The 25,022-nt window shown below is 34.0% G+C and overlaps 2 protein-coding genes and 1 pseudogene across 2 annotated transcripts; all 3 read right to left on the bottom strand.

Moving 5' to 3' along the window:
- Positions 1 to 1,059: 1,059 nt before the first annotated feature.
- LOC143534801 (uncharacterized) lies at positions 1,060 to 6,294 on the bottom strand. Its single transcript, XM_077029205.1, has 5 exons — positions 5,911 to 6,294; positions 3,456 to 3,573; positions 2,023 to 2,372; positions 1,285 to 1,383; positions 1,060 to 1,214 (listed from the first exon to the last, which is right to left on the bottom strand). Exons 1-5 carry the CDS (start codon positions 5,913 to 5,915, stop codon positions 1,103 to 1,105), a joined length of 684 nt encoding a protein of 227 aa, XP_076885320.1. The 5' UTR covers positions 5,916 to 6,294; the 3' UTR covers positions 1,060 to 1,102.
- Positions 6,295 to 10,989: 4,695 nt separating this feature from the next.
- On the bottom strand, positions 10,990 to 12,068 carry LOC143534800 (putative calcium-binding protein CML25 pseudogene; annotated as a pseudogene).
- Positions 12,069 to 14,117: 2,049 nt separating this feature from the next.
- LOC143534821 (protein VAC14 homolog) lies at positions 14,118 to 24,635 on the bottom strand. Its single transcript, XM_077029222.1, has 20 exons — positions 24,537 to 24,635; positions 24,347 to 24,460; positions 23,129 to 23,194; positions 21,076 to 21,165; positions 20,858 to 20,977; positions 20,735 to 20,763; positions 19,655 to 19,797; positions 19,483 to 19,577; positions 19,277 to 19,363; positions 18,501 to 18,608; positions 18,060 to 18,151; positions 17,867 to 17,948; positions 17,669 to 17,734; positions 17,308 to 17,423; positions 16,836 to 16,956; positions 16,303 to 16,464; positions 16,092 to 16,220; positions 15,934 to 16,002; positions 15,279 to 15,515; positions 14,118 to 14,523 (listed from the first exon to the last, which is right to left on the bottom strand). Exons 1-20 carry the CDS (start codon positions 24,624 to 24,626, stop codon positions 14,425 to 14,427), a joined length of 2,115 nt encoding a protein of 704 aa, XP_076885337.1. The 5' UTR covers positions 24,627 to 24,635; the 3' UTR covers positions 14,118 to 14,424.
- Positions 24,636 to 25,022: the final 387 nt, after the last annotated feature.

The following is a 25,022-nucleotide window of genomic DNA, read 5'->3' as shown; positions in this document are numbered from 1 at the left end:
TGCATACTTGTATTATTTGATGTAAAACATAATGTGTTTTTGAAATTGCATATAGAATAAAAATTAAAAAGACAATTAATACATTTGGGATATTATAATTGTTCTCACTTTATTATGGTAAGTGTATAGTTTTTTTTTTGGACAGATAATCTTTTTTTTCTTAACCACCAACGAATAAAAGCCTTGCTACCCGGGGTACAGGTGCATATTCCGGTTAATCGATAACAGGTTAATTATTTGGCGAGTAATAACTGGTTAATCTGGTCGAGTACTAACCGGTTTTGAGACAAGGAATCAATTCTTTGCCATGTGGATTTGTACTATGGTTATTGTTATTAGAGGTGAACAAACCGTGTATTTACAGGGTCAATAAAAGTCAAACCAGGTCGGGTAGAAACCGGTTCCAGGTATATGACCGGGTTTTTCGGGGGGGGGGGGGGGGTTTCAGGTTTTGGGTCATGTCGCGTCAGGTTTTGACCGGGTAGGGTACAAGTTCGGGAAGTCATACTCATGGGTCGGATACGGGTAGGAATCGGTTCCGGGTCAGGTTCGGAACCGGGTATTTGGTACACCTCTAATTGTTACATTTTTTAGTTTCTTTGTTTTACACTGTAATTCTTAAGTTACCATTCAACTAATCTGTTCATTTTATATGCATCTTTTAATCTTATTATCATACTTATATATATGTGTGTAGTGTAATCTCGTATAAGTACAGGAAGTTATTATCATACTTATATCTTATTATCACTATTAATATCATAATCATTCTTATTTCAATGCATATTCTAAACACAGTTTTTACGTTACTCTTTAGAGATCTAAACCTCGGGAAAGTATTTTTTATTTTATTTTATTTTATTTTATTTTTTTTTTGGGGGGGGGGGGTCAATAAGTATTCATTCGGGCTTTGCATGTTTGTCCAAGGACCTACGTCACCAAATGCTTTTTATGTAGTACGGTTCGGTCAGTTTCAACGAACATGTCACCCCCCTTCAACAAATTATCAATGCACTAGTAAATAAAGCGATAAGAACAACACTTTTACAAAAAAAAAAGTTCATTTTAATCTAATACCCAACAAAGTTCATCTTGTGGTCGATCAATCAACTGCGTTCGACCGTTGTAACCGAGATGAATTATTGAATGCTTTTGCGCGTTTATGATCACATTTCAAGCATACCATGTTTCTTTTGAAGTTTATGTAATTGCATCTGCAAGACGAACGGCTTTAAATGTGAATTCAAACTTTATATTAAACGAAAACGAGATGAAAGAACTCACGAGTCGCATACCCATTCCCCGGCATTGAGTCGCCTTTTTGGCGGGTTTGTATGGCATTGCAGACATCTAGTGTTCTTGGCAAAGTTAAAAAAATTGCATCTGTCATTATTGTAAAGAGTTATATTAGTAGACAACATAATATATATGGAACACAAAAGGTAAAGTAACGCTAGGGTTGAATTTTAAAACTCAATCGATTCGGTTCAGTTCATTAGATTTAGATGTATGTAACCGAAAGCAACTTGAAAAAGTCTGAAATTTTTTTTAACCAAACCATCGGTTTTTTAAACATTTATTTCGGTTTTTCTGCTAACCCCTGTATAATTTTGTTTTTCTTTTATTATAATTATTTTTTTTACATATGACATGCTTCTGCAATGTAGATTGTGTTTTTATTTGAAAACAAATTGTAAAGCAAAAAATTTGTGTTATCAAGGGAAAAAAATGAACAGTCAATGTGTTTGATTATAAAAAAAAGCATAAAAAATCAAGTTTACAATTATAAATATATTTTACAATATTTTTTGAATTGATTTAGTTTCGCCCGTGTATTTTACTTTTTTTCATTAAGGGTATTTTCGTCCTTAAGCACGTCTCTAGCTGACTTTGCTATAAGCGAAGCAAACTCAGCTAGAAACATGCTTAAATACGAAAACAACCATAAAAATTTTAAAAACAAATATGCCCTATCTATTTATCAAAAAAAACATATTTAAATAATTATTAATATATATATACCTTATACATAGCCAATCTCCCTTCAACTGAACATGATCCCTTGATCTTGGAAGTCTTTCTTGGAATGCAGGAATAGTTGATTGGTGTTCTTGTTGCTGAGTTGGACTTCTGTTAGCAGGTGGGACCCGCTTTAAAGGATCGATATGAAATTTGTTGTTGCTAGATTCGACCATATGTTTAGTTAATCTTCTTATTGCTTCTTCGAGCTTTGTGTTGCTAATCGGTTTGTTATGATCAAGGGCGTATGTGAGTACAATGCGCATAACATCGACACTGTGACCGCCTTCATTTTCGTGTGCCTTCATATATGCCCTCTCACAGTTTCCCCTTACATTGCAGGAGCTGCAAACCTGCCAAATCATTCATTATTCAATATAAAACACAATACTTTTTTGTAACTTTAGTAATATTTTACAATTTACAGATCCATGGCTAGATGGCTAGATGAATGTGAAATTCTGACACGACACAAAATTTGCGGGTTTGGGTTCAGTCTAAACGGATTTGAGTCCAACCCATGGGCATGTTTACCTAAACGGCTCGTGTTTTGTTCACTTGTTTAACCCGTTTTTTTTATAAAATTTTAAAAAATATATATTTTAATGCCGATTTAGAAACCAACAAGTAGATGGGTGTGAATTTCTAACAAACGCAAAACGTACGGGGTTGGGTTTTAGTCTAAATGAGCGAGTCAGTTTTGAGTCGACCCCGACCCAGCGAGTTCACTCGTTTAACCCAATTATTTTAGAATTTTTAAAAAGTATTTTATTGCCTTTTTAGAAGAAATCAACATGTAAATGGGTATGAATTTTCAACACGGCATGAAATTTGTGTGGTTGAGTCTAAATGGATCGGGCCAGTTTTGATTCGAACCCACAAAAATGTTTACCTAAACGGGTTGTGTTCTGGTCTGCTCGGCGGATTCGCGAATTGACCCGTTAAACCCGCTTGTGTTTATAATTTGATAAAAAATATAGTTTACATCTTACCTTTAATTGCCAAAATTTTAGGATAAAAGAAAAATAAGCATAGGTTTTATACTTTAAATGTAACAAAGTTTATATACATTTGTATTTTTGGTTGTAAACTGTAAATTTAGAGTATAATATTCAAAGAAACCATTAAAATAAAATCTTATGCCATGAAAGCTCATACCTCGCGGCTAAAAGGTACATCCGGGCCGCTCGCAAGGGCCTACTTACCTTGCTTGTAGACCAGCTGCAGAGCTAACCCTTGTTCTATTGGTTTGATGCTACCAAGACGATTGGTAGAGTTTTCACCGAGCTCGTCGCTTGAGTCTTAGCTCATTCGAGCTCACGTGTCTGGCATGATTTTCGGGCCGTGTTGGTTTCGACTTTCGACCCGCCAACTCAAGATCCCGACCCATTTAAAACGATTATCATCAATCATTTGAAAATAATATCCTTACATACATTTCCTTCATCAATGCCCAAATGTGCCCTAAGCCGTTTACCCGAGTTCACAACTTTTCTGTCTGTGCTTGGACAACCGGCTCCTGCAATCATCTCTATGTCTCCATCCACAAAGCACCTGAACACAAAGAAACATTAACTAGAAATTTTACTTAAAAACAAAATATCACAAGATTCTGCTGCCATATGCATATAAAAATAAAATGAATTTTGTTTAGTTGTCACAAAGTATATTGCAGGATAAAATGTTATTAATCCATTTATGATACATAGCTGATTCAAGAGCTAGTAGGCCCATGCTAAGACCAACTGGACATAGGCAAACGGACAAGAAAACGCTCCAACTTAAAAAAAACATAAATTGGCTATGTAAGGAGTTCTAGGGCCCGTAAGTAATGGACAAAACGTCTCAACGGACCAGATGATGTGGCAAATCGCCATAGTCGGTTGTCTCCACTGTCAAACCCTATTCCATTATATTGAGCACCAATTTCAAACTCAACAGTTTTCCTAGGGCTTTTGAGAAGCCAAGCTGAGCCGGGTTGAGCTCAAGCTCAGCTTGTAAATAGCTTGAGCTGACTAATGCGAACTCGTTTATTTAAAATATATATTATGGAAAGAAAAAAACAATATTTTTAGCATACACATGATGCATACTTAATCAACTACAAAATTTATAATTAACATATACTAAAATTTTCGTTATACTTTTGGCTTATAATTTGCATATATAAAAATTTGGGCTTTATATCAGATGAGCTGGTTAGCAAGCCAGCGAGTCAAACTTACCTTGGCTTTGGCTTTGGCTCGGCTCGTTTACAAACGGGCCGATTTCGAGCGAGCCATGAGCTTTTTAAAACACCCAAAATTTCCCCCCATGTCACAAGTTTTGATTTATTACTTTTCTATTTAAAAATGTGAGTCTTCTATTTGAGCAATTATTTAAGAAGTCAATTTCATAATTATGCAAGTCAATTTAAAAAAAATGTTCTTGTAACTAGAACCTATAAATTTCATATAGAACTTTTATCAAACAGTTTCAAATTCATTACATTTTTTGGCCAAAATTCTCAAGTTGAAATCGCAAAACCGAAACCAAACGGTTTCAAAAACCAAAGTTTCGGTTTTAACCCAAAACCGACCCAAGCAAAACCAAAACCCAAAAGCAAAACCAAACGGTTTTCAAAATTTTAAATACCGAAGTTTTGTTTTTGAGCAAATTATCAAAATAGCCCATTTCATGAGAAAGAAAATACAAAATAGCACGTGAGATTTCATTTTCCTAAAATAGCCCTCGAAATCCAACTTCCACGTGAGATTAGGATATTCCCCGTGAGTTTTCGTGGACCAATCAAAATCTGCCATGCGTCAAGCATCCCTACCTACCACGCAAGTTTTCATCACAAATCCGTCTTAGACGTTACTTTTCGCATCAAATCTAACCTTATGAAAACCAACTTTAACGTGATGTTTCAAGCTGTTTTCGTCTCCAACGTGAGTTTTCAAAATTATGTTTTTTTAAGTTTTTTTGAAATTCATCTCCGAAGATGAAATGTAAATGAATTTCGTCTTTTTAAAAAAAATCATCATCTTCATCATCTTCTTCATCATCTCATCTTCTTCATCATCTTCATCCTACCGAACACCACCACCACCACAACCACCCACCACCACCATGAAATTTGAGCCGAACCATGTTCCACCGCCGCCACCGCCCCTATCACCGCCGGTGATTATTCCGGTCACGCCACCGCCACCGCCACCACAGACATCCACGATATTGTTGTTAATGGCGGCGGTGGTGGCGGTGATAGCGGCGGTGGAACATGGTTCAACTCAAATTTCATGGTGGTGGTGGGTGGTTGTGGTGGTGGTGGTGTCCGGTAGGATGAAGATGATGAAGAAGATGAAGAATATAATTATTTTAAAAAAGACGAAATTCAAATGAAATTCAAATGAAATTCATCTTCGGAGATGAATTTAAAAAAAAACTCAAAAATCATATTTTTTGAAAACTCACGTTGGAGACGAAAACAGCTTGAAACATCACGTTAAAGTTGGTTTTCATAAGGTTAGATTTGATGCGAAAAGTAACGTTTAAGACGGATTTGTGATGAAAACTTGCGTGGTAGGTAGGGATGCTTGACATATGGCAGATTTTGATTGGTCCACGAAAACTCACGGGGAATATCCTAATCTCACGTGGAAGTTGGATTTCGAGGGCTATTTTGGGAAAATGAAATCTCACGTGCTATTTTGTATTTTCTCTCTCATAATATGGGCTATTTTGGAAATTTGCTCTTTGTTTTTTTGGTTCGGTTTTAGCCCAAACCTGACCCAAGCCAAACCGTGCACAACTAGCAACTGCACACCCTTGAAACCAAGAAACTTCACAGAGAACTTTTATCAAACACTTGGCGTGCATCAAAACCAACCCGAAAAACACCTCCAATACCTCATCAAATCGGGCCTATCACGCGCAAAGTTAAGACACGCGGTCCGAATGGACCGAATTTGACTACAACCCTTCCCATCATCCAACCATCCACTTCTAAACGGATGATTCTTGACACCATCAAAGTGCCCATTTTCATTAACTTCTCCATTAACCCAATCCACTCCGGCCACTGTAGATTATTATTATTATTATTATTATTATTATTATTATTATTATTATTATTATTAACAGTGTTTGATGATTGAAGGTTGTCAATTTCGTCCAATATGAAGTTAATTGCTGGATTGGGGATTAGGGTTTTGTTTCGTGTGTGAATATTATTATTATTAGAGATTGATTTCAGGGTTTGAGATATTTGTTTCAGCATTTGCTTATGATCGATTTAACACAAACTTTCTTTGGCGGGAACTGGAAAGATTTATAGCAGGCTGAAGTGGGCAAAATAAACGGTTAACCGAATCGACGACTAAACCAAAACCAAACCGGTTGGAAATGGATTATGTGGAAACCAGTTTGGAACCGATTGAAATCGTAGGTTTGGAACTGGTTTTTAATTTTCTCCATCAAAACCGGTTAAATGAACCGAAACCGATCGTAACTTGGTCAAAAAACCGATTTCAGCCCGAACCAAAACTAAGGTTTTGACTTTTGTTGACCAAACCGAACATGTTTCAACCAAAACTTGTTTTTTGATGAGTTGTAAACCGGTTTGTGCACCTCTAATATTAGGGATGATAATTTTGTCTTGATATGTGTACTCATACCCGTATCGTATTTGTACCGATTTAGCCATTTCAGTACGTGTATCTTTATTCATTTTTATTGATTTTCGGTACGAGTACAATCAGGTACGAATATGAGTACTTTTGGTATTTTGTACCCGTTTGTAATATGTAGAGATTATATTGAGATTATGTATATTTAATATCTAAAATAAGTCCTCAAACTGTATCATCATTGAACGTATTATGATTTACGAAGTATCGAACCAATCATTATGTTAACTATTATGATTATGGTTTACTTTGGTAGTATGATTTATTGATTTTACCTTTTGTTTTGATTGTGGTATTAGTATCGCCGGTATCTTTACTAATTTAGCTAATCTTATTTGCTACTTGTACCGGTACCAACATCGTTGGAGATTTGAAGAAAAAAAGGTACAAAAGTTGGTATCGTACATGTTTGTACTTGTATCCTTACCCGTACCATACCAACAAAATTTGTACAAATCGCTACTCAATTTATATATTTTAAATAAGGCTGATGGTACTGTATCTCATTTTTATATATTCTCAGTGCAAATTTTGTTTTCACGTTTTATGTATTACGTTACATCTAATGTTATATCACCCTACCCTCAAAAGGTTTTAAAGGTCAAAAACTTTACATTTTAAAGTTTTAATAAAATTTCAATATGATTAGAAGAATCCTACTATTTAATTAAAACTTAAAAGTCCATTTTAAATAACCGCGAGAAAATACGCACGAAATGTGTTACAAGACGCCGATAAATGTGAAACGAGCAAACGGGTAACCCGACGTCGGTACCCACATAACACAAAACCGGGCCTGAGATGCTCGAAACACGTAACCGGACGCATGTACATGGGTAGCTAGTGTGACATCCATGATGGGTATTCAAGAAGGAATATTTAAGAAAGAAAGAAAAACATTAATTAATCTTACTAATTATATAATTAGAGACAGAAACTGAAATACATAACATGGGTAGTAGTAGTGTGACATATATATATATCCCACCACTCTAATTATTTAAAACAAACAACATGCATAAACATGCATAGTACGTTACATATGATCATAAGATAATTAACCAACTACTAAACAAAAGTTAGAAGCAATTAAGCCAATCTTATTATCTAGCTAGTACTCCTGCACCTTATTTAATTAGGACTTAATTATCTTCAAACTTCTTCGGTAGTTAGACGTGGACGTCTTAACATTGTTATTCTTGTTGTCCAGGCCGTCACCCCATTGCCGCATAAGAATTGCGTTGTCCAGGCTGTCAGCTGGCCATGGCAACACAGGCCACCTATTGTTTAGGCCGTCACCCCATGGCCGCATAGGCGTTGCGTTGTCCAGGCTTTCAGGCCATAAAAACACAGGCCACCCATTGTCCAGGCTGTCACCCCATGGCCGCATAGGCGTTGCGTTGTCCAGGCTGTCACCCCATGGCAACACAGGCCACCAATTGTCCAGGCCGTCACCCCATGGCCGCATAGGCATAGCATTGTCCAGGCTGTCACCCCATGGCCGCATAGGAATTGTGTTGTCCAGGCTTTCAGGCCATGGCCACCGAGGCCACCCATTGTCCAGGCCGTCACCCCATGGCCGCATAGGCGTTGCGTTGTCCAGGCCGTCACCTGGCAAATGCTGTCCCAAGTGGTTGATTGACTTAACGTTGTTGTTCGCCGCCAGGCCGTCCATGTTGGTGCCTTGTATGGTAATGGTGCGGATGGTGGTTTTGTAGGAAGACACTGGTGTAGAAAATGTCATGATAATGGCTATGAAGAAGGTGAGTGCAAAAGGTGCAAGTTTTGCCATTGTAATATTTGTAAGAGTTGATGGTTGCAATTAAGTGGTGAAGTTTGGAGGTTCATTTATAGTACAAGAAGTGGATTTGCATGCAATACACGTGCCTTGCTGGATTATATATTATTATTATTATTATTATGAATAATGATCAAAATGGTCCATGTTAATAACAACATTCCTTAACTAACTCACTCAAATCAAAAATATATAAAATGATCACTTTCTAAACTGGTGGATCTAACCTATTAGAGCTGACATCTGACAAATTCATCTGATACTCTTTCGTTTTTGAACCAACCACATCTAGACACGTATACATTTAAACGATCGACCATAAATCTATTCCGTCGGGCTTCGTATCTATTCTGCCGGGCCTCATATCTATTCTCTCGGACTTCATATCTATTCTGTCAGGGCCGACAGAATAATATTACATGCGAAAATGAAGTCTGACGAAATAGATACGGAGGCCCGACATAATAGATATGAAGCCCGGCGGAATAGATTTATGGCCGACCGTTTAAGTGTATACATGTCTAGATGTGGTTGGTTCAAAAACGGAAGGGTGTCAAATAAATTTGCCGGATGTCAGTTCTAATATGTTGGATCCCATAGTTTAGAATGTGGTCATTTTGGGGTTTTTTTTGTTTGACTGGGTTAGTCAAGGAATGTTGATGGTCGAAAGGACATTTTGGTCATTAGCCCTTATTAATATTATTATTATTATTATTATGCAAGTAGTGAATTTGCATGGGAAGCACGTGGATGTGATTTTACAACGTGTGATGAAGAATGAAACAAGTGGATAAAAGGTTAATTGATTTATAGTACGTTAAAAGTAGTAAATTTGCATGGCAGGCATGTGGAGAGGATATTATGCAGGTTGATGGTTGCTATAATTGGAATTGATTTAGATCTTGAGTTTAATTTACACTTGTGAGACTTTAAACAAGTGGATTTATAAAATGTATGGAGTTACGTTTTAGTAGCACAACTAGCATTATTACCCGAGTTTCGTGGCGAAGACTTAATTGGTGAATTATAGTAATAGTAAATTAGGTTCGTTTTTGGTGGTGGTTTTTATTTTACCTTTTAGTAAATGACAAAGACTATATAAAACTAAGGTGTCAGAGGTAAAATGTCTACAGTTTGCGTACCATATGCGTAGACATCTGTAGAAGAAGAGGTGGATCAAACCTCAACAGTATGCAAGAAGAAGACTGTTTTTTAACGTCTGTATATTTCTAAAATAAACTGATGGTGATGTACGAACTGTGGTAGTGGGTGATTGTGATGCTGAATGGTGATAGTGGTATTGGTGGGTGGTGGCGGATAGTGGGTGGTGGTGATAGTGGTAGTAGAAGGCAGTGATGGGTGGTGGTGGCGGACAAATGGTGGTAGATGGTGATGGTTGTGGACGGTGGGTGGAAGACAGTGGTGGTGGGTGGTGGACGATGGGTGGGTGGGGGTGGACGATGGTTGTAACAGTAGGTGGTGGCGGACGGTGGGTGGCGGTGGTGGTGAACAGTGGATGTTAGTTGGGTGTGGTGTTTTAACCATCTACAGACCTTAGAAGATCTCAGAAGTGAATGAAACAAGTCTGCACCAATAAAGGCTTGTGCATACGTTTTTTTATGAAACGTTTTTGAGAAAACAAACAGTTTGCAGACAACAATGTCTGTGCGGCGCAGACAAAGGAGGATGCGCAGACTTTTTTCAGAAAAACAAACAACACATAACATATGTTTGTTTATGCTCACAAAAATCATTTGACTCGACTTTTTCATATGAAAGTACCTTCACTTATTGAATTTGAACATAAATGTAATTTTTTTATGAAAAAAAGAAAAGAAAATGTAACTGGTTGCATAGGTTATTTTGGTTACATGGCAATGGTTTTTACTAATGTGGCTTAAAAAACATCTTTTAATATTAACTAGATAAACAATATTTAATAAAAAAATGCAATATTTGGTCTAATGAGAAAACTATATATTACTACCATTACATTCATAATACGTTGATTTTGGATTACTGATTTGATTTCCGATTTCAAGTTGTTTGTTGATTTTGGATACGTTTCCTTGTGTGGATGATTCGTTAATCCTTTGTGTCCTTGCATCGCGGTTAAATATATGTTTAATCGTTCGTATTTTTGTTTTAAAAGTTTTTTTTATAAAGAATAGCTACGTAAGTAAAAAAAGAATGCATATAAGCAAAATTACCGGTGCTAACGATTATAAGTTTTTTTTTAACATTTATGTTCAGATTAAACAAGTGAATAGACTTATATACGTAAAAGCCTAAGATGAGTGGCTTTTGTGAGCAAAATCATATAGTAGTTTTTTTTTTCCTTTTCCTTTAGTGAACATTGACCGATTTATTCCTTTCGATCATCTTTACTTTCAACCACAAAATGCGTCATGTTCATGTTGATCCATTCAACTCCTTTCATTAAATAGGTTGACCCGCTAACCCGTTTTAACCTAGTTAAGCCATTTTTATACAACCGGCTTGGTTAACATGTTTACAGCTAGATTACTTCCACCATTTGTTAACTCATCAGACACGTTTAGATAAATGAATTAACAAGTCATGTCCGAGTTACACGATTTTAAATGTGTGCGAGCTAGATTTTATGTTTCTTACACGAATAATATACAAACAATTCAACCCAACACGATTAACTAACCCATTATGAAATAGCATATTAAAAACTTAAACCTTTTTTCCTACTCAAAACATAAAGATTCAATTCTAAACCAAGAATGCAATAAACACCAAAAGAAGAAAACAATAAAACTTCAAAAACAACATTGCAAAAACATTAATCTTCCCTAACAATTTCTTCTTTCTGCAACCCCATTTTCATCATATCTTTAAACTCATCAAAATTAATCATACCATCACCATCCCTATCCGCTCCGGCGATCATTTTTTGACTATCGTTAATCGTGCAATTCTCCCCCAAACTCTTCAAAACATTCAACAACCCCTCAGCAGTAATCAACCCATTTTTATCAATATCAAATATAGAAAATGCATCTTTCAAATTCTCCAACACCTCACTCGAATCGATATCTTTCGTGTTCAATTCAATAAACTCGCCTAAATTAATAAACCCGTCGCCATCCGAATCCACCTCCTTGATCATATTCTCTAACTCCTCTTTGGTTGGATGGTGTCCCAAACTTCCCATTATTGATCCCAATTCGGATGCACATATTTTCCCATCACCATTTACGTCGAATTTTTTGAAAACTTGTTCTAACTCCTCCTCTATCCGCACCCGAGGATCTAACGGCTTGGTGGATGCCTCGGGTGTGGATTTTGGTGCATTTTTTGAAGGGCTTGTGGGTTCTTCTTCGCGGGTTTGATCGTGGGTGCTGTTGTTTTCTCCGGGTTTTTTCGACTTTTTCTTCTTTAGGAGATTCTTCAAACCCATTAATTACCAATTTGTTATGATTTGGTGGGATGATAGTGTATGAAAATTGTTATTTTGGTTTTGTTTTGTGTTTATGGTTTGTAAGGTGGATGTGCATGCATGCATCCAGGAGAATTTGCATGTGATTAGGGTATCATTGAAAAAGTAAAATATTATTATTATAACAATAAATATATAGTTATTTAGGGAAAGGAAATTGGAAATTTAGTATATTTATTAATTTTAAAAAATGTTAACCCAAACCACTAAAAAAATATATATATGTTTAATCTAACTTAAGAAAACATGTATGTTTAAATGGGGTGTGCAAGAAACCGAAAAAACCGATCCGAAACTGATACCCGAAAATTCAAATTGAAAAAACCGAACCGAAATAAAAAACTGACGGTTTGGTTTTGTGTTTTTGTAAAAACCGCACTAACGGTTCGGTTTTGGTTTTGCATGTAAAAAAACCGAAAAAACTGAACCTAACCAAATTCCTAAATTTTTGTTTTTATAATTTATATTAAGTAATTTATAAGAGTTAATAAATATGTAACTCCAATATTTTATATCAAATGTATAATAGTCTATTATTTTACAATTAACAAAATTATTTATACCGAAATTCATAAACCGAACGATTTCAAAAACTCCAAAAACCGAAGTTTTGGTTTTCGGTTTGGTTTTAACTAAAAATCGCACCGAACCACACCACGCATACCCCTAATGTTTATCTAAACTTATAATAAAGTTGTATTGGAGTTAAACCGAAGAGTGGGAAGCCACCAAAATTCAACATGTATTTCAGATGAGAGACATAACTTTGAAATGTAAATACGTAACATGTTATATAGTCATGTAACATATTTTATGGTTATGTAATCACGTAACATGTTACATAAGCGAAAGCTAACGTAAACGTATATCTCAAGTAAGCTATAATCTTTGTTACCAAGGAAAATTATTGCATTTGAAGACATGTTGGCTATTGGCAAAGGTCGAACACCGTGTGCCTTTATACAACTTGTATAGAGGCTATACGAGCCATATGGGTTCTGAAATATGTTAGTTTGTGTCTGAGTGTGGCGGGTGTTGTTTCCTTGTATCATATAGCCCATATACGAGGGGTATAAGGTATATGACTCGTAAGCACTTGTTTGACTCGTATTAATTCAGCTTTTGTAATATAGCCGTTAAAAAAATATAGTCGTTTGATGTCTTAAACATACATGACGAATGAAATAGAAGTTGCTTGGTGACAAATTATACGTGTGTAATGTTTTTATCTTCAATTAATTTAATTTTCGCTATAGTTAATGACATTTGTAAAAAAATAAATAAAATAAAAAAACTTTTGAAACAAACATGAATAAGTAAAGTTATAATAATCCATACACGATAATCAACTAAACAACCAACAAACATGTAATCATAAGGTCCAAAACATAATAAACTCCAAAACATAAGGCCGCAAACATAAAGTTCCAAAGAAGGTCCGAAATAAGAAAGATTTTTTGTTAGCAAAGTTAGTGCATATAATTAAAAAAAATACTTTTATGTTTTTACATTATCGGTAGAAAAATATATATGTTGCTTGAATTTTCAATATTGTAACTCCATAATTTTCACCACCAATAACTCCACAATTTTCAGTTTTTCACCAAAGTTAATTTCTTGATAACTATCGTCAAATATCGATGTACCATTCGTTTAAAACTTACAAAACTACTACATGATGTAGATAATAAGAGAACCGAGACTAAGAAAGAAAGAGAATGATAAAAATTGAAAAATGTATGCAACTATTTATATTATTTTCACTAGATTATGAAATCCAAAATTACAATTAGTTAAACGACTTTTAATAGAAAATCGTAAATCATCACACAAATATTTCATGTTTTAGGCTTATATCCCAATATTACATCCAGTCAAACAACTTCTGGTATAATCTGCAAAGCATCACAGCGATCACACAAATCGTACATGGTTGAAGCAAGAACATACGAAAACTGGCATGTACGGTCATATAGCCCCAATACAACTCGTATAGTCTAGAAAATAAGTACAAATCCCCGGTCAAAGTACAAACTGATATGCTGAGTTTTTTTATCGCGGAATCTTTGTGTATGACCCGTATAGACAGACCAATGGTTGGTATTTGAATATAATGACTCTTTAGTAGAGTTTAACACTTGAACTCTCATTCGGTTAGTTTTTTTTTACAGAATATTGCAAATACGCAGGTTATATACATAAACGAAATTCGTTCAAGTACCGATTTTTGCATAAATGTCAATAAATTAGCTTTCTTATAGAATAATGTATTAGATCAACAATAACCAGCTTCTAAATCAATGTCCTACCTCTCTACCCTTGTGGTTTTCAACAAAAAAATCAACACAACCACAAGACCGAATTAACCCGAGTAACAAATAATTCAAAAAAAATGAACTAGGATTACGACTTATGATATACGATTTACAATGTATACAGCAATGGCTGTAACTGCAGATACGTATTCGTCATAGAGGTTTACGGGATAGTCTAGACTGCTGTCTGTTTATATTTGCCATCATTAAAGCTCCTTTAGCTTCTTCATAATTCTGAACCTCCTTTGTTTCCTGCAAAATATTCAATTGTTATCGTCCCAAAACGACTTCAACCCGTATCTTAATAAACGGGTTGATTTGGGTTGTGATTTATATCTGGTGTTTTTACTTTTTAGTGCACAAAACCACCTAAATGTTTTTATTCAAAATTTATGATTATTATTGTGATAATAATCTAAAAAGCACATTAATTATTGTCACTTTCTACTCAAATACATATATTGTATTGTTATTAAAACCTAACAAATATAGAAGAATAACTAAACATAAAACGGGTTACACAAGTCGAAACGAGACTATCGTCCATTAGAGATGTAAAGATTCAGGATCGAGATCGGCTCGCTAAAAGCTCGAATTGAGCCGAGCGTAAATGAGCTCGAGCCTAAAACTAAGCTTGTTTAATAAGCGGGCTCGATCCCGAGCTTCACTCTTCAAGCTCGAACTGGCTCCCGAACCTATTAATTATACAATTTTTATTTAAAATATAAAATATGTTTATATAATAATTACTATTATATATAAAATTATATGATAAAATTAAATAGTGTATTATAAGTTATATATAAAAACTATAAATAACATATGTAAAATAAAATATTGATTGATAAAGTCATATAAATTAATTAATAAATAATAAAGGAGACACGCTCGGCTTGGTTCAGCTTGGCTACAGCCCTAGTCACAAGTCTAGTGATCCGATCATAATTGGCCTAGTGACTTGTATCTTTAATAACATTATGAAATCTAAAAAGAAAGAATATAGAAACCTTGGAGGATATGGAACTGTTAGAAAATTTTTGTGATTTTAAGTGGGCCCGATGCTGTTGCTGCATTTGAACGAACCGTTGCAGCCAAGAATCAAAGTTTATTCCGTTACTCATATGACGAGGATCTTCGTTCATGTTGGAATGCACCCCAGTTGACATGTAATTTTGAATGGGATTAAACGAATATGAAGGCACCGTCTTCAAACGTGTCCTTAAAATTTTAAAGGACGCACTTTGCTGCAATAATTAAAACATGCTTGAAATAAAGAGTTAAGTTTATATAGGATCATTTCAGAACTTCCAAATAATATTAAAATTCTTTAACAACCCATCGTCTTATTTACTATATGTCATTTACTACAGGTAAATTATGATTACATATGTGTAAATTGTTTATTACACACATGTAAACTTGTGATTACATATATCTAATCACTAGAATTACATATAATAAATGACAAAACGACCTTCAAATAATACTAACTATATAAAATAAATAAATAAATAAATAAAATGACTGGTTGTTAAGAGTTCTTGAAGTTCTTAAACTTTTTGAAATTCTGAAGATATCCAAACCCATACATAAAATGTATACATACACATATACATATACACACACACTTGTATAAAAGGAAATTGCATTAATGACACATACCTGAGGAAGTAGCATCAGAAGACCATACAAGGCTTTTAACAGCCATATATATCTACCAGGTTCAAGAAGCTGTAAGAAAGACGCAATTAAATAAAAATATGTAGCATTTAATAAATATATTTGTGATGTTAATAAATAAATATACAAAATCAAAGCACCTGCAGCCTAAGATAAGCAAAAGTTGGAGTCTCCAATAGATGTATTAATTTGTCCAATTGAACCAAGAATCTAACATTAATATCCTCTTCGGTCAGAGACTGAATAACGGAACTTGTATGCTCATAAGCCTAAATCACAGATCACAAAACAAATTAATAGATATTGAATTTGATCAAAAAAACAGTAAAATAAAAGAAATCTGATTCTTGCCTGTGCTAATAAGCAAAGACTTATAATAGCCATTGATGAATGGCACCACGAGGCATACGGTGAAAGAAAGAAGTCTTTTCCAGCAGCATTAGATAACGAAAGCTTTAAAAGATCTCGTAGACCAGCCAACTCGGATGAAGTAAGCAAAATCAAATTTAAAGCCTGAAAAAATATATATATTATATGTGTTATAAGCTACAGCTGATTTATTTGTTCTTGATCTAAATAAAGAGTCATTCAAGTATGTTGTTTGATGCAAATTTTATATTTAAGCATGACAAGTCTTGAGAAAAAGATTACATTATTTCTTTTATTTATAGTGTTAAACTACATAAATATAAGTTCTTAACATCAGTATTCTGTATTACTTCGAATTTATACATAGTTTAATACAAATAATAATTAATAACCTTTATTTGCAAATACAAAAACTGAACCTAGTGAAAGATAAGCAAAATTGAAATAAGATTAAAACAAGAAATATTTTTATATTTCTGATAATGTTTAAAACAGCGAATTGTAAAAAGGAAAACCTGAACCAAAACCGCTGCATAATCCAAATCTTCTTCCCGTTCAAGAATTGTTGAGAGTTCACGATAAACCCTTTCAGCATCTAAAAGCACGCAAAGTAGGCGGATTATCAAAGCACCACGCCTGCAAAAAGAAACCATTAACGGGTTGAAAGTAACAAGAATAATACCTATTAATGTGGGTATTAATGTGGGTTGTGATTTTCAAAAATAAATCAGAAAATCTAGCTAAAAGAATAACGGGTTGAAAGTCATCCACAGTCAATTTTCAAGCATGTAACCCTCAAAATCACTTTTATTTAAAGATTCAGATTAATATTGTAACAATAATGTTTTAGCAGTTATAAACTTATAAATAACGCATTAACCAATACTTTAATACCACAACCTAAATCTGTTTTGACCGATTACTTGACCCGCCTATCTGCCACCTCCAATATTTTGTTTAATAATAATAATAATAACAACAACTCACTTTTCCAGGAGTGCATCGTCTGTTCGAAATTTGTGAACTAAGAAAACAAGAAGCTGAGAGAAGTTTTGTTGATCTTTTGCTATGCATGCATGTACCTCCAAAACCAGGAGCACTACCTGCAAAAATACACAAAACACGGTCTACAATAATTATTATTATCTTTGAATTACCTATTTGTCTAATTATATCACCAGATATGTTTTTAAAACTAGCAAATTTAAATTGAGTCCATAAGAAAAAGGTTTCTATTTGTCTATAATAAAGAGATACTTGACAAACAAAGTTTTTAAACATGTTCAGATTGAATTATGTAACTGACAAAACAGAATCTATAAAGTGGTGAACTAAAAAGAAGGATTACCTGATCAGATGGATCTGAGAGTGCTTTCAAGAGTGTGTCAAAAATATCATTCAGAGACGAAAGAACCTGTCACACATTTTCAGATCACAATAAACATATACCTTATTTCACTTGCATGCACCAGCAAATACTAGAAAACTAAAACAAAATAGTAACTATTTTAAGAGAGAAATACATATTCTGAAGGCTTAAGGTTACCTCGGGACGATGTCTATTCAAAAGGGCCGATATCCAGTGCAATGATTCAATTCGAGTAGCCTCATATTCACTAGATAACTGCCTGGTAAAATGGTGAAAGGGGATTTTATTTACTGCCACAGAAATCTTGTCTTCAAAAGTCACATCCATTATTCATAACCCAAACTCGTTTTACCCAACCCACCCATCATACCTCTTTGCAATGGAGAGGATTGCTCCAACATCAAATCCTTCAGCTGGGTCAGCCTTAATTGCACGGAGCTCATCATTTGTGTCACGGGCTACCTAATAATCACATATATAAAATTTTATTATTATTCATAATGTCCATGAAGCCATTATACATATATGTATGTATAGTATAAGATAATGATCATTTCAGAACTTGCACAACTCTTAACAACTAATCATATTATTTTACTTTATATGTATAGTATTATTTGAGGCTAGTTTTGTCATTTATTATATGTAATTTAATGATTACATATATGTAATGACAAAACTACCCTGAAATAATATTAAACAAATAAATAAAATGATTGGTTGCTAGGAGCTCTTGAAGTTCATAATTTTTGGAGTCCTGAAGAGATCCAAATCCTATATATATACACACAAAATGGAAGTAGAAACTTACGACTCGTATTTTTTCTTCTTTATCAGCTATGCAAGGCAAGATAGCTCCCAATATATCAGCATAATAAGGAACAAGCTGGTCTCCACCAAGTTTTACAAACTCGTTTATCTGCACAAAGTTGTCTAATTAATGTGTGAACAAACTACAACGCATGACTAAGCCCTAAAATCCTACTTTCCTATCTGTTTTCTAAAAATATTTATAAATAATTAATGTTTTAATTATGATTACAAAAACAACATTTTCACAGTAATAGATACTGTAAAAAAACTAGATTTGTGCTGAATACGCACATAGGTCCGTTTAACTCCATTTTTTTTCATGATTAAATCCATAACTTTATAACTCAATGATAAAGTCCTTTAATTGATCATGAGTAGAAGAAGAAGAAGAAAACTAAGTGTGAGAACTTTATTCTTACGTTTAAGAAGTTAAGAAATTAACATATGCAAAAATAAAAACCAAGGACTAATGTGTAAATTCAGCAAAAGTCCATAGGATTCATTTTTTCTTTATGATTGGCCTTATAATAATTACAGTCCAAATCTTTGAATTAATTTATGTAGAAGTTGCATGTGTTAAATACTGTCTGAGGCCAACTTTCAACCCGATTGACCCTCCCCCCTTTAACCATATTTCCAGTTTGACTCTTTCCTCTTTCAACTAATTTTTTTACTTGACCAGTAAATGGGTAAAAACTAGCATGCCATAAACTCTCATAAGAATGTGCAACTATGAAAATGATACATATGATCCAATTAAAAAAAAAATGTTACCCAAGTAATTGCAGTCCAACGGGTAAATTCATCAGGGGAAGATGCACGTTGTACAAGTATTTCAGCCATCCGACCATAATCTACAGACTTCAAGAGTAGCACTGCTTGAGTCAGGAATTAACAAATAAACAATATAATAATAAAAACACACATAACTTTCAATAGTCATAGAAATGATTGCAGATTTTGTATAGCAAAACTCTTACTGGGGAATTCTTGATTTCTTGAAGAAATTCAGAAAGTGCCGAATCAGCTTGTTGCCGGATTTCAAGGCTGGAATCACTTAACATATTAAATAAACCTGAAAGCTAGTCATGTCAGTTGACTTCATAAAGACACGCCATTAAAAGATGTGAAATGACGATAATATCCTTTTACCATCAAGAAAATCAGGAAGAAAACCGAGCATATCTATGTCTGGAACACTGTCCAAAACTGTAATCCATCCCACCAAAAACTGGCGCACGTATGGATTCAAGACATTCATACGCTCCTGCAATAATGGAATAAATTCTTCAATGCTGACAATGAAATACACTAACATTAAAACAAAATAAAAAAGGTTATTTTTAATACACAACACCTGACACAAATACAAAAATCGGCGATTTCAGCTAGGCCTGTAAACGAACCAAACACTCAGTTAACGGTTCGTTTATTTTCATTCATTTGGTAGACGAACAACATTAACAGAAGTTTTGATCATTAAGTTAAAACGAACGAATATGAGCACTTGTCTTGTTCGTTCCTTTTGTGCTCAACGTTCATTTATGTTCGTTCTTTTAACTTGGTTTATGTTTGTTCGTTTACGTTCATTTATGTCCGTTATTTTTACATTTGTTTAAGTTCGGTTCGTTTACGTTAGTTAATATAAATTCATTTAAATTTTTAGGCCCATTTACTTCTAATTGGTCTTTGCTAACTTATACTTGGTCTTCTATGTTCAGTTATGTTTGTTCATTTACATTCGTGGATCATTTGTTTAGATTGTTAATGAATGAACATAAACGAACACGAAAACACTTACTTTCTAAACGAACGGAAATGAACAAGAAAACCCTGTTCGTTAGGTTCATTTACAGGCCTAATTACAACCAGTGTTTTCTTATAATGGATTGATTTGGGTTGTGTTTTATCTCACGCGGGTCAAACCAAAAGAATAGCAAAAGGAGGAACATGTGGAGCCGGTTGAAAGTTCCACAAAGTCTATTAATAATGCATACAGGTATACAACCTACTAAATTGTTTTATAATTTTATTGACAATTCTGATGATTATTGTAATAGAATCCTTTCTGTACACATTATTAAATTATGAAAGTTTTAGATATTAAAAGAATTTAAATGCAAAACAGAAGTGTGGGCCAACCCATCCTGTCACTTCAGCAAATAGTAAACAGGATTTAATTAGCAATAATGTTAGATTTAAAACTACAAAAAACAGAAGACGATAGATCACCTGAATTGATCACTCTCAGTCACAATGTCCTGTTGCATATTTAACAAATAAATCCATAATCCACCACATGTAAAATATGAAACTGATAAACATATATCACAAAAAGACGAAAAAAAAATTTACCTTCACGAGTCTATCTAAAAGATGAGCAGCACTCTGTACATTGGGATCCGAGTCTGCTGAAAGCTTACACAATGCATCAAATATCTTGTTAAAGTGTACAATAAACTCTCCTCTTACAACCTGCAAAAAGGCATGAAATACGCTCAAATTTTTGTTATGTTTAAATCTTAGAACAGAAAGAAAAAACCTTGTGTGACGAAGTCTGAATTCACTCTCACCTTTGCAATGTTATATAGCGCTTCACAAGCATAATAACGAACTCTGCTATCTTGGTCAGAAAAAGAGTTTATCACAGGCGGTATTATTTGCTGGCAATTTGTAAGGGAGAAGAATGAGAAAAATTGCATATAGTTATCATATACTAGTAAACAATGAAAACTTCTTATAAACTGAACTCCTTAGTAACATATGGACACAGAATAGCGAGTAGATCATGATACAGGATGTGTTATTTTTAACGCAAACATATAACGTTTTTTATTAAATTTTTAGATTTATAAGACTGTATGCTTAGACTTTAAAACAAAAACCTCATTCTTGCTTAGACTGTATGCTTATAGATTTATCAGATTTGCTTCTGTACTTGCTTTTGGTGCTGGTTGAAATTAAAAAGAAAAAACAGATAATGTTTCTCATGGTTTCCCTTGTCTGTACTGCAGTCATAAAGCAAATCATATTCTTACTATTCGTTTCTAAAAAAATTAAGCAAACTGTATACTCATAGAGAACTACATAAACCGAAACATATGGGTGCTAAAAAACCAAGTTTCCATAAATCTGTATAGTAATTGATTTTTGTTAATAACTTGACATTATTGAATAGCAGATGGTATCATGGCTATCAAATGCGCTAGGCGCACTCAAGGCGCTTAGGACTCGCCTGAGGCCTAGGCGCAAGACGCAAAAAAAAATGAGGGCCTGAGAAAAAAAAATGCACTTACATCAAAAATTAAAGATATATTATGTATATGAAAAATAATGCTATTCTTCAATAAAATAAACAAGAGCTATTATATAACATTTAATATCATCTAATTAGTACCAAAAGTTCTAAAATAGTCAAGAGTCAAATGTAATTCCAAAACTTGAATAACAAAATGTTCAATGTAATTCCTTTGACCTCTCCTAGATCTAAGTTTCAAGTTTCAATGGCACTACTTGCGTTATGTTCCTGTCGTAGACAATGCCGAAGCCCTCGCCTAGAAACTAGAAGTGCATTTATTGAGCCTCACCTGAAAAATGGGTCTGGGCTCAAGAAGCGAGGGCTTTTAATAACTGTGGATGGTATTATATACATGTAACCAGTTTGAACATTGGAATTCAATGAATACATTATCTATCTTAATGAACTTCCAACTATTTGAAACCTCAGACGTGAAATTGCCAAGTGTCTAGAATAGTTCCTAAAACGGGTTTCTCAGGAGTAATCCATAGAGAAGTTAGTTTATGCGTTTTTACCCTAAAGCCTAAAACAACTGTATATTTAGGGCTTTAGGCTTATAGTTAGTAAACTGGTGCCTACTGACTCCACCATATTTAACATTTCAATTCACGTATTGGTTATTACTGTGGAGGACACGCTCATATTGGGTCCGGTCCAGTGGGCTCTGGCCCATCACATATTGCTCATTAGGATTGCCTCGCTTCCCTTTTATTAAAGAGTACTTAACTCCCAATTCTATGGGCTCTCATTCATGTCTCTCCTACTCACATAACAGCAAGCCAGCAACCTTACACTATGCAGTTGATATCGGTGCTATAGCGGTTATCCGACATTTAGTAGAATATCGATACCGATAATATCAGTTATATTGATCGATATATCACTGATTTTCCCGATATCAGTTTTTTAAGTCTTAATTATCAATTTTTAGTGTTTACTGCTAGTGTTTTGTAAGTTGCAAAAGGTTAATTTCTTAATGGTAGGAAAGTATACTGCATTGTTAGTTTTAAATTGCTATATATATAAATTCTGCATGATATTAAAATTACTGATATCCCACAGCGATAACCGATATCTCAATCATCGGTCCTTGACCGATATCCGATATTTTTCTGCATTAACTGTATATACCTTACAGTTACAAGCATATGTAATCCCTAATACATTTATGATTTCTATAGTAACAATCTCACAAATCAATGTAAAGCACTAGTTATCTCACATCAATAAGCTACTTTCTTTCCTAAATCCTAATTAATCTTAGCCCAACAATATTCCAGCTATGCAACAAAATAGATAACCAGAATATCAGATAAATAAACCCAAACCTCAAGATGTTGTGCAGCTTCAGTGCTCAACCCAACAGTAGCTGCAGCTAATCCAATTAATCCACCCTGCAGAAAACATAAACATCACACTAATATAGAATAAAGAAAACCGTAAAGTATTATATGTTATTAACAATCTGTATATATGGATACAATGACGATATATACAAAAGAAAACTAACCAAATCATATCTCCGAATTATGGTACAGATAATTACAATAAACCCTAGCTAATACATTTTATCTAGTAATTACCAAAAATGAATCTCAAAATCAACAAAAGTCTACTTTCAATATACCTTCTGGTGATTCGCTTGAGGCAAGTAAGCGAACTCATGAGTCAACAAATTAATCACACCAGTGATCTTATCATCACATTAACATAGAATAATAATGAAAACTGTAATGTATTATACGTTATTAATCAAGTATATATAGTTATATACAGATACAATGAGGATATCATAAACATCACAATAATATAGAATAATAATAAGTACAATATATTATTAATCAACTATATATATATGTATACAGAAACAATGAGGATGCATACAAAGGAAACCTAACCAAACCATATCTCCCAACTATGATAATTGCAAAAACCATAACTAATACATTCTATTTAACAACGAATCTCAAAATCAATGAATGTCCAATTTCATCCTCATACCTTCCATTGAGTAAGCAAACTCATGAGTCAACAAACTAATCACAGCAGTAATCTTATCATCACATTAACATAGAATAATAATGATGATGAAACTGTAATGTATTATATATTATTAATCAACTATATATACGGATATATACAAAGAAAACCTAACCGAATCATACATCCTAACCATAATAATTATGATAAACCCTAACAAACACATTCTAACAAATGTATACTAGCTTCCAGTATAGATTAATCACAACAGATTAATCACAACAGATTAATCACAACAGTAATCTTATCATCACATTAACATAGAATACTAACGAAAACTGTAATGTAACTTATATACAGATACAGTGAGGATATCATAAACATCACATTAATATAGAACAATAACAAAAACCGCAAGTATCATGTATCATTGATTCATTAATCAACTATATATACGGATACAATGAGGACATATACAAAGGAAACCTAACCTAACCGAATCATATCTCCTAACTATAATAACCACAATAAACCCTAACTAACACATTCTAACAAACGTAAACTACCTTCCGATGATTCGCTTGCGGCGAGTACGCAAACTCATTCGCCAGCAACTTAATCAGAGCAGTAATCTTATCATGATCACCAGCCGCAGTCAACTGCTTCACAATTCCTTCAACCTACAACACCACAAATCAAAACCTAATAATCCAAAGCCCTAACTAACTATCAAAAACAAACACTTCAATTACTAACCTCCAATGCCGCATTCTTCCGTTTCTCGTATAACTTATCCGATAAGTTACGTAACACAGCTGCCGGAATCGCAGTTAACGCGTCCGCCATTACAATTTCACAAAATAATCAACGAATCTGTTATAAACCTAATATATCGATATAATCGAGCTGAAAACAATCAGCGAATTACTTAATTCTCGATGAATTGCAACAAATTGATGAATATTTGTAAACCTGGTGATGAATTAGTTGAATCTGGATGAGTTTGTTTATAGATCTAAATTAAATAGGATTAGAATGTGATTGTTATTATTATAATTATTATTTTATTATTATTATTAGTATAAAACTAAACCACTAAAATCGGAAGAGTTTGTTTACTGTTCAGTGGTGTTTCCAAAGGTACAGGAGAAGACCTGACTGACGGCACGGGTAGACCCGTGGGTTGGTACATAGCGGTTAGGTAAGGGCCGGCTCTGAGAATTCACGCGTCTCGGCCAAGGT

Source organism: Bidens hawaiensis, unplaced genomic scaffold, assembly GCF_021521415.1.
Source record: "Bidens hawaiensis isolate Kalapana, Puna unplaced genomic scaffold, B.hawaiensis_p1.1 tig00010344_1, whole genome shotgun sequence".
NCBI classification, from domain to species: domain Eukaryota; kingdom Viridiplantae; phylum Streptophyta; class Magnoliopsida; order Asterales; family Asteraceae; genus Bidens; species Bidens hawaiensis.
Note: the sequence above shows the minus strand (reverse complement) of the source record. Positions and strands in the feature narration are given on the sequence as shown.